Source organism: Temnothorax americanus, unplaced genomic scaffold, assembly GCF_048541705.1.
Source record: "Temnothorax americanus isolate GAGA-0224 unplaced genomic scaffold, ASM4854170v1 Scaffold8, whole genome shotgun sequence".
Lineage (NCBI taxonomy): Eukaryota > Metazoa > Arthropoda > Insecta > Hymenoptera > Formicidae > Temnothorax > Temnothorax americanus.
In genome coordinates this window covers 1,429,060-1,441,339 of record NW_027509802.1, presented here as the reverse complement: position 1 = coordinate 1,441,339, position 12,280 = coordinate 1,429,060, and the positions used below count along the sequence as shown (strand labels likewise).

The 12,280-nt window shown below is 40.5% G+C and overlaps 2 protein-coding genes across 2 annotated transcripts; one reads left to right on the top strand and one right to left on the bottom strand.

Annotated features, from left to right (window-relative positions):
• Nucleotides 1–78: 78 nt before the first annotated feature.
• Nucleotides 79–10,455, bottom strand: LOC143907186 (uncharacterized). Its single transcript, XM_077423784.1, has 5 exons — nucleotides 9,811–10,455; nucleotides 8,568–8,689; nucleotides 8,312–8,464; nucleotides 7,862–8,229; nucleotides 79–7,776 (listed from the first exon to the last, which is right to left on the bottom strand). The coding sequence occupies exons 2-5, from the start codon at nucleotides 8,686–8,688 to the stop codon at nucleotides 4,045–4,047; spliced, it is 4,374 nt and encodes a 1,457-aa protein (XP_077279910.1). The 5' UTR covers nucleotide 8,689; nucleotides 9,811–10,455; the 3' UTR covers nucleotides 79–4,044.
• A 457-nt stretch (nucleotides 10,456–10,912) lies between these two features.
• Rpl30 (ribosomal protein L30) lies at nucleotides 10,913–12,241 on the top strand. Its single transcript, XM_077423808.1, has 4 exons — nucleotides 10,913–11,010; nucleotides 11,110–11,157; nucleotides 11,546–11,691; nucleotides 12,019–12,241. The coding sequence occupies exons 2-4, from the start codon at nucleotides 11,137–11,139 to the stop codon at nucleotides 12,194–12,196; spliced, it is 345 nt and encodes a 114-aa protein (XP_077279934.1). The 5' UTR covers nucleotides 10,913–11,010; nucleotides 11,110–11,136; the 3' UTR covers nucleotides 12,197–12,241.
• Nucleotides 12,242–12,280: the final 39 nt, after the last annotated feature.

The window sequence follows — 12,280 nt, the reverse complement described above, 5'->3', positions numbered from 1 at the left end:
ATCTAAAAATTTGTTTTTGTTTCGACGGAAAGATACATGCTGTGTGGTTATATCCTTTTAATTAAATATACAACTATATTAATTAGTAATTCTTTCTCTATATTACTATGTAATATATATTTTATAATCGTAGTACACTATATACAAATAAAATTAGCATATCTAAGAGAAATTGATCTCCAACCATTAAAATTATTTAAAACTTCACTTTGTTGATGCTTCTCTCAATTCACGTTTGTTTGCTTTTTCATCGATGCATACAATCGTATAAACGGACAATACAATGCATAAATATACTATTAAAAATGAAAAAACATATGGATTAGATAGAGTTGAAAGAAAATACAGAGATATATAGAGGGAGAAATAAAACGCAGAAAGAACAGATGAGAAGGAGGAGAAGGAAGAGGGAGAGGAAAGACGGAAAGAGAGACAGAAAAATATTATGCATTTACGACTAATAATTTTGCTTTGTTAAAATATCTTTTTCATCTAGGATGAAGTAACGTAATGATCACAGTATTTAATTGTCAACTAATTTTTTTGTCGTAATCATATCGCATATACATTTTATCATTTTTATTGTTCCATATTAATTATTCGATATATGACGGGATAAGGCCTCGGAGATTTCACTACCAATTAGCAGTCTCTTCGAATATTTTCAAAATTACCCTCGAAAATTATATTACTTTCGTTTTGATACTGGATTGGTCTGAAAGTGAGAAACCTAAAATTTAATAAAAATAGAGTGTGCTCTAGTAATTATGAATACTCTAACTGATAACATTTTATATAGTTGTATAACTTCGATAACAAGAGTAATCTTAAAAAAAAAAATCGTTAATTCCATTTCAATTTTCGTTTTTCCAAAATTATTATCTTTTACAGATCACTAATAGATACAGTGGAAAGCAAAAATGCTATCGATTCAAATAGCAAATAGAAGTGCTTTCGAACTTTTTCCTCTACTAGTCTCTTTTTTTTCTTCTCGCTGTGCTTTTTTATTCAACCATTGATCTACTAAAGAGAAAAAAGCTCGATGCAAGTGCAATTCGATCTCTCTACGTCGAAAAAAAGATAGCATTTTGGCTCTCGATTGTACAAAATGACATGTAAACTGAGAATTTTATTTTCACATACTTTAACCGATATTGCTTATTAAATACATTAAGGATGTTCTGGAGGCACCGTCCCAACTAAAAGTATGGAGGAAATATTAAAAACACCGCTATTAATTCTCCCCGGATCTAAAGACAAAAAATGTATATAAATAGTTAGGGCAAATCTAATAGAACGTAAAAGACGTAGATTTAGTGACCATATATATATAAAACTAACTGTTAGGTTTTTTTTTTCAAAAAAATCTAAAAAAAATTTGTAAATTGTTTCAAATTTGGTTGCTACTTGTGTGTAAAATATCATTATATTGGTAGCATTTTTTAATGTTTACACTTTTCTCTCTAAAACTCGGATATTAAACAATTGATAACTTTTTTTATCTGAATTGTGAATCGATCTGAAATTTAGCCCCGAATTTTGAAAGAGGATACAGAACATGATATTAAATTTTCATCAACTTCGCACTTTGACAAACCGTCCAGAACATCCTTAAAATGTTGTACAAAGATGTATTATCTAAAAAAATATTAAAATTGGAAATAAAATTGTTTCTCAGAAACATTATTGCATCATATATATATATATATATATATATATATATATATATATATATATATATATAGTACAATCCTACATAATCCCTTTTAATATACATAAATAAAGGGCCTTTCAAAAATATTCAACGCTGCCAGACTATATAAATTTTTTTCATCAATCTTATATGATATAAAAATGTATAATTTAAATTTAGGTAACATTAGTATTAATTTAATTAGATCAACTATACTTAATACTTTTTTATACACATATCTAATGTGCTCGTGTGTATGGGTACTCTCTTCCTACTATGAATAATTATATGTGTTCACACGTTCCATAAACATGTTTTTTTTTTCCATAATTACATTATTTATCGAAAAAGTGATTGCAACACTTTTAGTTACTTAACGCTAAGGAATAACTTGCATCCGTTTAATATGCACAAGAACGCATATTATATGTTATTAAGACATTATAATGCATTATACATAACGCTATTAACAAATTAACAGCAAGCATATGCACTAAAAGATACAAATCATATAGTTGATTTAAATATATAACTTTACAGATAACCTGTTTGCCAAGTGCTCAGTGCACAACTTATATTCGTATCTGTGAAAAAAAAATAATTATATATATGCTTCGTTATGTTGCAATATGTAATATATGTGTAACGAAGTAAGAAAAACATGACATAGAGACTGTTCCACTTGAAACATATTTCACTGCTTTTTTCATACTATGACACGATATATATGATCGTGGCGTATCAAAATAGTTTCACATATTTTGATAAATAAAATATCGTTCAACAATTTAATCATTGTATTCAATATCGAATAATATCATAGAAATGGCTAAGGATCGCGGTGGCAAAGAGTTACAAACGTCCGTTAAACATAAATCGGTTTGAAATTCATTTGAAATAAAAAACAAATATATGGGAGAGACATATAGGGAATAAAAGTGGGATCTTAGATACACATCTATACATGTATGCAAGTACAGTAACAATGGTGGATTAACGTCAATAACGTTAATATCAGTGTTAGATATAAAGATATGCGTATGAAAATTCAGACGACCTCATAATTATATCATTAACGTACACTTATAAAATAATATATTCAACATATTTGTCATAATAAAAAACTCATTTATAATATAAAATAATTAGATCTTTTGCGATTGCTATTTACAGAAATATACAGATTTCTAACACGTCGTGAAACATCTTCAACAATGGTCATAAGTGCTCTTTGCTCCTCACATGATGCACATGTTGTAAAAACTTATCAGCATCCAGCTTCATAACCAGCTCATTTCTGACATTTTTCGTAATGCGCCGGCAGAGATGGCATAAGCACAATTTTTACAAATATCCAAGTGTGTGTATGTGTGTGTGCGTGTGTGTATATATATATATACACACACACACACCTTGACTGACCTTCAATGTCCTCATATAATAATCATTAAACTTATCTTAAAAAGGGCTATTAGACTATAAAATAAAAAGCATCCCATTAAAAAAATAATAATGAAATTAACAGTAATCGTTTCCACTATATCGCATCCCGAGAAGAATACTGTCGCTACTCAACAATTCACGATTTTCAGGGGAGAGATAAAACAAAAATTCAATTCTTTTGAATTGTGAACTCACGCAATTTCAATTATGATATTTTGTTACAATAGGTCTATTTTCTATTGCTTACTAGTGATAGTGAACACTCTCTGTACTTGAAGTGAACTGGGTATACGTTTGCAATTTGGCGAAAGCGAGAAGGAAAGTTCTAGTGCAGTCCAGCGCAGCAATAAAAAAAACAGACCTAACATAACTTATACCGTTTCTTGAAGCGGTCTACCGTGATTCACTTGTCAATTAGCTTACGATACTATTATCCAAGAAATCGCGAATATAACCGGCTCAAAAGAAGAACGACACTTTAGCCCCGTGCAACGAATTTCGCATGTAGACTTGTGACACTGTCATAACATAGATCATTTTAGGCACTTTTTATGGGCTTAACTCAAAATCAAAAATTTTTTTTTTAGTTACGACAGTATTCATTTGGGCTACTTTTTCATACGTCTTCAAATTTTGCTAATAATCAAATCGGTTACTTTATACGAATCACTCTGTATATAAACATGTATCATGCATACAATATGCATACGCATACACACACTCAATCGTGCGGTTGGAAATGCTAGATTCACCGGCAGTAAACGTCAGAACATGGGCCGTGTATAAGCTTGTTACAGGATTCATTCTACACTTAAGCCGCACTGTGCCGAATTAAATGCCACCGAATACGCGTAGCGAGACCTTTTGCAACTCGCATCTAAAGATGATTAATCCTTCTTATTTCACGATCACGTCTCCGCTTCACTTTTTTGTACTTCAGATTTATTACCCTGTATCTGCTCACCGCTCTTGCAGAGATCTTCGTTCTTGGAATCATCCGCCGGCGAGTCGTTGATATTGGCTTGAGTGCTGTTCTTCGGAATATTATTCCGTTCTTTGGACGAGGGCCGTTCTACCTGGCCGTCTCGTTCGGTCGCCTCCGCCTTCGTCGCCGTCACGTCGCTACTACCGTCCTCCTTAGATTTCTTAATCGCGATTTGTTCCGTTGTAACGTCGCCGTTGATCTTGGCCGCTTGGCTCCTCTCCCTTTTGTCACGTAGGCTCGCAGCGTTCTCAGCGGTCTCGACGCTGCACCTCGTCTCCGTAAGCTTCGCTTTGGAAATGTCCTCTTTACGTCGCGCGGTCTCCTGTGCCTTTCGCACTTCCGTCTCCTTACCCTGCTTTCGTTCATTGGTGCCGTTCGACGAGTTCTCGGGTGTCTCCGCGCTCGTCGGCAAATTGAGCGACATCGACATCGAGGAGGAGTTCGGCTTCGGCTGCGCCTCGACGTCAGCGTCGCTCGCGGTTGACGTCTTGACGACGTTGGAAGTCGAACTCGGCGACAAGCCGCCGGTCTTGGATAGATTGAACGCGTTTAGCTCGCGTTGCAGCGACACGGACACCGGCACCGGCATCGATACCGGCACGGCCACGCTCTTGGAGAGCAGCAGCGCGACGCTGTCCACCGTCGACGTGATCGGCGACTGTGACTCCGTTTTCCCGAGATTGAACGATGCGGAGGAGATCGAGCTCGGCGAGGAGGCCTTGGGCGACTTCGGTGAGGACGAGTGCGTGCTAGGTGGTATTCTCTGTACCGTCGGCGGCTGGCCGACAACCGGCGCGTAACCGGTAGTCTGCGGGATGTAGCTCGACCGCTGGTACAACTTGTTGATCGAGGGCGGTAGACTGCTGTGAAAGGCACTGGGAGGCGGGATGCCGATGGGCGACCGTATCAGGGGATTCGGGAATCGGCTGGCATCTGGGAACGGGGGTGGAAAGTGAGAATATATGATCCGGGGATTCGTGTTGGGCGTGGGAGACGGTATGAATGGATTGGTCGACAGCATATTTACCGGGGAGTTCCTCGGCGATATGGGCGAGCCGGTGTTCCGGCATATGTCCCGCGAGAACGGGGTGTTCTGATAGCTCCGTGCGTTCGGCGAGTAAGGCGGCGGCGAGACGATCGGCGAGTTGATCGTCGAGACGATGGGCGACAGGGTCTTGGGATCGATCTTCATCATGTTGAGGGTGGCGCTTTTCGCGTTGGCCGTCGACTGCTCCTTCTCCTTCGCGTCGTTCGTCACCCCGTACATGGGTTTCACGCCTGACGCGGGATTACCCAGGTACCGCGGCATGTTTCGCATCTTGAAGATCTTGGCCGGCTTAGACGGGATCTGCTTGTTCGCGCCGTCGGATACGGAGGTCTGTGCCTGATTCTGCATCTCCTTCGCCTGATTCTTCGCCGCCACGTAGTTGTTTTTCGACAACGTGGGATTCCAGGACTTGGGCGGGTCGCGCAGGGTCTTGTATCCGATCGTTCTCTGCTTCGTGAGGAGCGCCAGTCTCTGGGTCGCGTGGGACGGCGCCGATGCCGACGACGTCGGCACCGCCAGCGCGCCGGCGGACGTCGACGTAGGTAAGGCGGGCTTGGTGCTCTTATTATCCATCGTCGCCGCGTTGCTGCTCGGTGTATACACCGGAACATTCGGGATGTTCGGTATATGCTTGATCGCCGTGTCCGAATTGGGCAATAACGGCGTAGAGTTCTTCTTACCGGTTATTCTAAGCAGATCCGGCACGTCCGCTTTACCGTGCGCGTCCGTTCTGTTCTTCTCCTTCGAGTTCTCCCCTATCTTCGCGCAGATATCGTTGATCTTCGAGCCAATCGTGTTGGAGCCGATTTTCGCGCAAATCTCATTCAGATTGGTACCTTTCGCGGTCACGTCCTGCTTGCGCATGGACATCTGCTTCATCAGCGATATGGGGATCGCGTCCGGACACGGAGGTATCGGGCATGATGTTGACATCGGTTTCGACATTGCCGTCGTTGTGATCGTTGCCGTTGACATGGCCGTCACGGTATTTACATCCTGACCGACGTTACCGTAGTTATTCTTCAGCGACGTGGGTATGGAATACACATTTATGGATGACGGTTGCACGTTGAACTGAGGCAACGGGCACATTTGGTTGTTGGACGTTGAACAAGCAATGGAAGGCGTTCCTAACGGTTTCTGAGGTATGCTGCTGGAATTTAGTGCTGATTTCAGAACGGCCGAGTTGGCCACGATGTCGTGAAGCGTGTAAGGGAACGTCGACGTCGCGTGACTGATCGTGGATGTGGAAACGTTCGGTACGGTGGACGCGATGTTCTCATTCACCGCCGCTATATCGTTGCTCTGTAATCTCTGATTGGCCACATCGGCGGCGTGACTCGTTCTCGGGACAGATTCCGTCGACGTTTGTACGGGTGAGTTTCTTTGCTCCAGCAAATTCAAAGCTTGCTGCAAATCGATATTTATATTTTGATTATCCCTCTCGTCGGGAGCTTTTTGCTCGTCAGATCCGGACGAAGAGTTCGAAGTATTTTGAGACGCCACCGCGGACGCGGACGCGGACGCTGACTTCTGCGAAGGAGTCGCCGTCGAAATTGATACTTTACCCGTTACACTCCCGCAGTTCGTTTGCGCTTTCGCGTCAGTAAGCTTTGCGTCTTCGGTCGATGACTTTACGTCAGACTTTTTCGCACTTTGTTGTTGAAGAGTCGCTCGCTTCTCCTTCGGCGCTCTCTTGGAGTAAGTGTTATTAACTTGACCCATTTTCGGTTGAAATTGTAATTTTACGCTCAACGCGTCAATTTTCGATCCAGCACTTCCCATCTTTGCCTCGTTCGAACTTCTTATGCATTCCTTCTGAGTCTCGGCCTGGAAATCTGCGTTATTGTTATTGTTATTTATCGACATTTTTTTCGCATGCGCATCCGTCTTTTCCGTGTCTTCAATAACAATTACGTTCTCCTCCGTAAATTGCGTCGCTGAGTGACCAATGCCTTTTTGCCCCTGCGAAACCGTCTCCGATTTATCTTCGACTTTAACGCTTCGATCGGGAATTTTTACTTCTTGTGCGTCCTGTTGCAGTTTTGCAGAAGCGGTGCAATTTCTCGTTTCACTCGCCTGCCTCGTCGCAGTCCCATTCTGCTGATTAGTTAGCGACGTACAATTGGAGTTAGTCGATAAATTGTCGCCTGTAAACTTAATGTCATTTGTAACGAGGAATGCGTCGCTCGTTTCAGAAAATATTGGAGTTTTTGTCATTTGTGCGTCAATAATCAAAGTAGACGGTATTATTTCTACAGAAGACTTAGACACACCACAATTTTCTATTTTCACTGAATCCGCTTTATTAATTTCCGCAATGGAAGTCACAGTCTCCCCTCCAGTTTTTTCACCTTCCAACGTCTCAATTCCTGGCTCCCTCTTGAGCACTGTGCTCGATATATCGGTTATGCTCATCACACCTGTTTCCGATATTTTTAATTGCACCTCTTTCCACTCGCGTTTCAACGACTTCTCGTCCTTCAGATCTATGGAATCGATACCAGCGTCCATTAACGATTTATTATAGTTCGCGTTGTCTTCCGATAATTTCAGGCGTTTCGAAGATGTTTCGAATATCCTATAGCTTAAATGTAACGGTACTTTCTGCAATATAATAAATATAGTATTAGCGTGGATAAGTATGCCTCTTAATGAAATTAACGTAACGTTAAATGAATTGAATACATACCCGCCTCCAATGATAGATATACATCACATCCATTAACGTATAACTACTGCACAACGGTTCCTCTTCGTACATTATATCGACTCTATTTGCATCACCAAGGCCGTACTTGGCCCTTATTAGTTTTTGTAAATGGAATATAGTAACTGCTGCAGGACACCGAAAGTATCGCCTTAAAAGTGATTTCCCAGCATTCGTCTCATTTAAATCTTTTGTACAAGGATTATAGTATTCCAGGGACAAGCTGAGAGATTCGTCCGGAGAATATATGTGCGAGTCTGCAGGTTCTCCACGAGCCTCCGGAGGCATCGCATCTTGACTACACGCCTCTGGATGTTTCGCATAAAATTCTCTCCGACATCGCATCTCGTCTAAAACAATATTTTTCGTCATCGTTATTATACCTAATGTGACAAGAAAGTCGAGTCTCTTCCCATTAAATAAAAAGCATACTTTGATAACATCCAGGTACCAGTTTATAAACAATATCCTGTAACATATAGTCGGGACGTATATTTAACAGCGGCCTACTTTTGTGAACCTGTACCTCGCAGATCGGACAATACTTGTTATTCGCCAAATATTTAACGATGCAACTTCTGCAAACTGTAAAAAAAAAATAAACATTAGAAATCTTACAGCAATATTACATATCCAGCCATCAGTTGTAGCTCGAATGCACGTAGCGTTATAAAAAAAGATACCGTACATGAGTGTAAACATTCTATGACGGTAGTCGCATCGATAAAATATCCACCACATAATTTGCATGTCAAATGTTCGTTAAGTTTGGCCAAGCACGCTCGACGTCCACCGCTCTGCCCTGACATTCTACAACACAATATTCAAAAATAAACATCAAATATATCACCTTTGGTACACGAGTAGAATTTAACAAAATGTTAAGCGTACCGTCAATTATAATATAGATAACAGAATTTAATCACTAAATCAATGTAATAACATAATACATGATCTTAATCGTTATCTACGTCACATTTCCATATTTATTTATTTATAATTGAAGAAATGTATAACCAAATTACTATTAAGTTCGAACTCTCGCCAGCATATAAAATGGATGTACTTTTTGAACAATCTACAAGCAACTTATATTTAACATGAGACTTAGATTTTTATAAAATGTTCCAAAGTGTTCGAAATCGTGTGTCGTTCAAGATAGCAAGTGCGTCAATAGCTGAAAGTCACAGAAAAGAATAAAAAGGTTGAAAAATTAAATCCAACGTAACACGTAAGATGTAGTAAGATTTTTTCTGTTTTCCTTCATGCAAAAGTGCAAAAAGACAGTGTTATGATAAAACAACTATTTCTTCAACCATTAGAAGATGAATCTACTTAATTGCAGCGTTACACGAAAACTTGTATCCAATATTACCGAATATTACGGTAAAATTGTGTTATAAAAGTATCTTGTTTCTACGACAGTCATCCCACGTATACTCTCTATAAACGGATATACAAATTATTACAAATTTATTCTGTCAATACGATAAACGTACGATTAACACGTCATCGTCAAATTAACAGGCGTGAATCAGTGTACCTTAATTTTATTATACAAAATATGCGTAGCTGATACATAAACTTGTACCATCAACGTAACCAAACTAAAAGGAGTATACGGGTGCAACAGCTGCTAAGCGCAATCGACACGATTGATCGGAGCAAACGCGAAGGATGTACAACAAGATTAATAGGATTAACGGATTCAGTTATGACACCATTTCTTTTCGACGGGAACGGCGATCGGATAACGGTTCACAAAATTGAGGGAAAAAAAAACACACACACACACACACACATTAGTACAACCGTGACACGGATCGATCCGAGATCACTTTTCCGACGTCTCGTAAGCGTCGAACAAAAATATTTCATTACTCGGCGTCGCTCGGCGCGCACACGCCGCTTAATGCTCCGGACGGACTTACGTGACGAACGAGGCGAAGAATCCGTCCGTTTTATTTGGTAATCGTCATTTGGCCTCAAAAGTCAGGAAAGTTGGGTCGGACGTAAAACTTGTCACGGGTTGCCATCACGGGTATACGTCCTTTAGAGACTCCCCCGTCGGATTTTTCACATTATTCGCGCGACGAACGCTTCTCGCGGAGAAACGGCAAGGCGGCGAGACGATGCGCAGATCGAATTCGCCCTCAGCGGCTCGTATTCATCTTGAAGTGGAGACCACCGTGCCGAAAACTGCGCGTACGACGGCAGAGAACAAAATGGCGGATAAACAATCGTACTACGTGCAGTACGTGCGACACTCGGGAAAAACATTGCGCAGCGCCGCAAAATGCAGACGGGGATCCGGCATCGAAAAACTTCCGATGTCCGGCCGATTATGTAGAGAGAACGAGCGCACGGCACAAAATGGCCGTGCATAATTATTCACATGAATTAGCGCGATTAACCAATCGCTAAATCAATTTCGAAGAGCCACATTCTCGCCGCATCCGCGTTGCATATATATCGGAGGATTCGCGATTCGCGGTTACCTGCACTCGATTTTGCGTAATGGCTGTTGCACATGAAGTGAAGTTTATCCGAGGAGTCCAATTTTTAATATGGGACATATATTACCTGCTTCATAATTCTTTAAGTTCCTTGGATGTAAAAGTCAGCTAAAAGGGAATAATATTGAAAAGAGCGAATTACAGTATGGAGAAAGACCGATAAAATCGACTAACGGAGGTAAATATAATATTCAAACGTTGAGAAAGAATAACAAATCCAAGTGCAAAAGGTGCAGTAAAACAATCGGATCCCAAAAGTAGCATATTCATTGAGAGCCAATCGGATTCCAGCTCGGTCAACGTAATGCTGCGTTCCCACTATACGCGTCGCGCGTCGCGTCACGACGCCGCGTCAAGATTTATCCAATCAAAACGTTTCATTTTACGACGTCATTTCCGACAAGATCTTGCGTCGGGTCGGAAATGACGTCGTAAAATAAAACGTTTCGATTGGATAACTCATGACGCGGCAGAGCCACGCACGTTCGACCGCTACTCAGCGGCTTTATTTGGCTTCGATAGGTTCCTTTCTACGTATCGTTCACAACTCGTGCCTATTCGTGGACGAGTTCCCTCTTCCCTCGTTCATTTTTTCAGCGTCTGTCTCGTCGGAAGGTACGCGAGATCTAATTAGGGTTCCGAACGTACATATTGTTGCGCGCATATTAATTGTTTAAACGTATGAAGGATTAATAATCGCGAATATTGTTACAGCCGCGAGAAGAACCGCCGATCGCAAAAATGGTGGCTCAGAAGAAACAGGTAATTTTACCGCCGCCGCACCCACGTGCTCGGCCACGAATATTCTCGTAGCGAAGTTTAACGTTGAATTATTTCAATACGTTAATTTAAATATGTATTTTATTATAATATTATTATAACAATTATATTGTAATGCACGCGAATCGTATTTGTGGTTATTCTCCAATTAAATGGATTGATGGAACGAAGCTCACGTGTCGCGGCAGTTGGGAACTAGTTGGCTTACGTACACGAATAGCATTCATATATTGTTCCTTCTAAACTTTATTTCCGTCTAATACCGTAGCGAGTACATCAGCGTTCTAATTGACACGCGTTGCGATCTGACTTCTCGTTATCTCTATGACGCTAAGCGTATTTAATGAAATTTTATCGCTGGATTATACAGAAAAAGGCTCAGGAGAGCATCAACACCAGATTAGCACTTGTCATGAAATCTGGTAAATACGTTCTTGGTTATAAGCAGACTCTGAAGAGTCTTCGTCAAGGCAAAGCGAAATTGGTCATCATTGCCAGTAACACGCCGCCGTTGAGGTGAGACTGAGAAGTAGCACTCCTTTTGTACTCAGCAAATTGACATATGTAACAAAGACATGGTTTCTCTTGAATCGATGAATTTGATGAATTTATAAGTATAAAATTTTCTCAGTTTTTGAGAACTAATGGAATATCAATTAAATAAATAGTCCATATATTGAAATTGCATAAAGTTCAGCGATACGATTGTCAATTTGTGCGTTAAAAATCGAATAGGAGTACTATGGAGTAGTCTCCTGCCCCTGCTTGTAAGCGCGTGGGGTTTTTAAACTAACTTCGGTAACTCTCCAATGTTCTAAAGCACACTTTGTCTGGGTTTAACAGGAAATCGGAGATCGAGTACTACGCGATGTTGGCGAAAACTGGCGTGCATCATTACACGGGGAACAACATCGAATTAGGTACAGCCTGCGGTAAATATTTCCGTGTCTGTACGCTCTCGATCACAGATCCTGGCAATTCTGACATTATAAAGTCCATGCCGACTGGTGATCAGGCGTAATGTAAATTTTTAATCTAATAAATAATACGAAAACATTTTGAAAAATTATTTTCTATCTATTTTCGTCCTCAAAATGCAATTTAT

Excerpts from the sequence above, each read along its gene's own strand:
- Rpl30 (XM_077423808.1), top strand. The coding sequence starts at position 11,137 with ATGGTGGCTCAGAAGAAACAG. Across the intron at positions 11,158-11,545 it reads TGGTGGCTCAGAAGAAACAG|AAAAAGGCTCAGGAGAGCAT; the intron begins GTAATTTTACCG and ends TGGATTATACAG. Across the intron at positions 11,692-12,018 it reads AGTAACACGCCGCCGTTGAG|GAAATCGGAGATCGAGTACT; the intron begins GTGAGACTGAGA and ends TGGGTTTAACAG.
- LOC143907186 (XM_077423784.1), bottom strand. The coding sequence starts at position 8,688 with ATGTCAGGGCAGAGCGGTGGACGTCGAGCGTGCTTGGCCAAACTTAAC. Across the intron at positions 8,465-8,567 it reads CATAGAATGTTTACACTCAT|TTTGCAGAAGTTGCATCGTT; the intron begins GTACGGTATCTT and ends TTTTTTTTACAG. Across the intron at positions 7,777-7,861 it reads ATATCTATCATTGGAGGCGG|AAAGTACCGTTACATTTAAG; the intron begins GTATGTATTCAA and ends ATTATATTGCAG.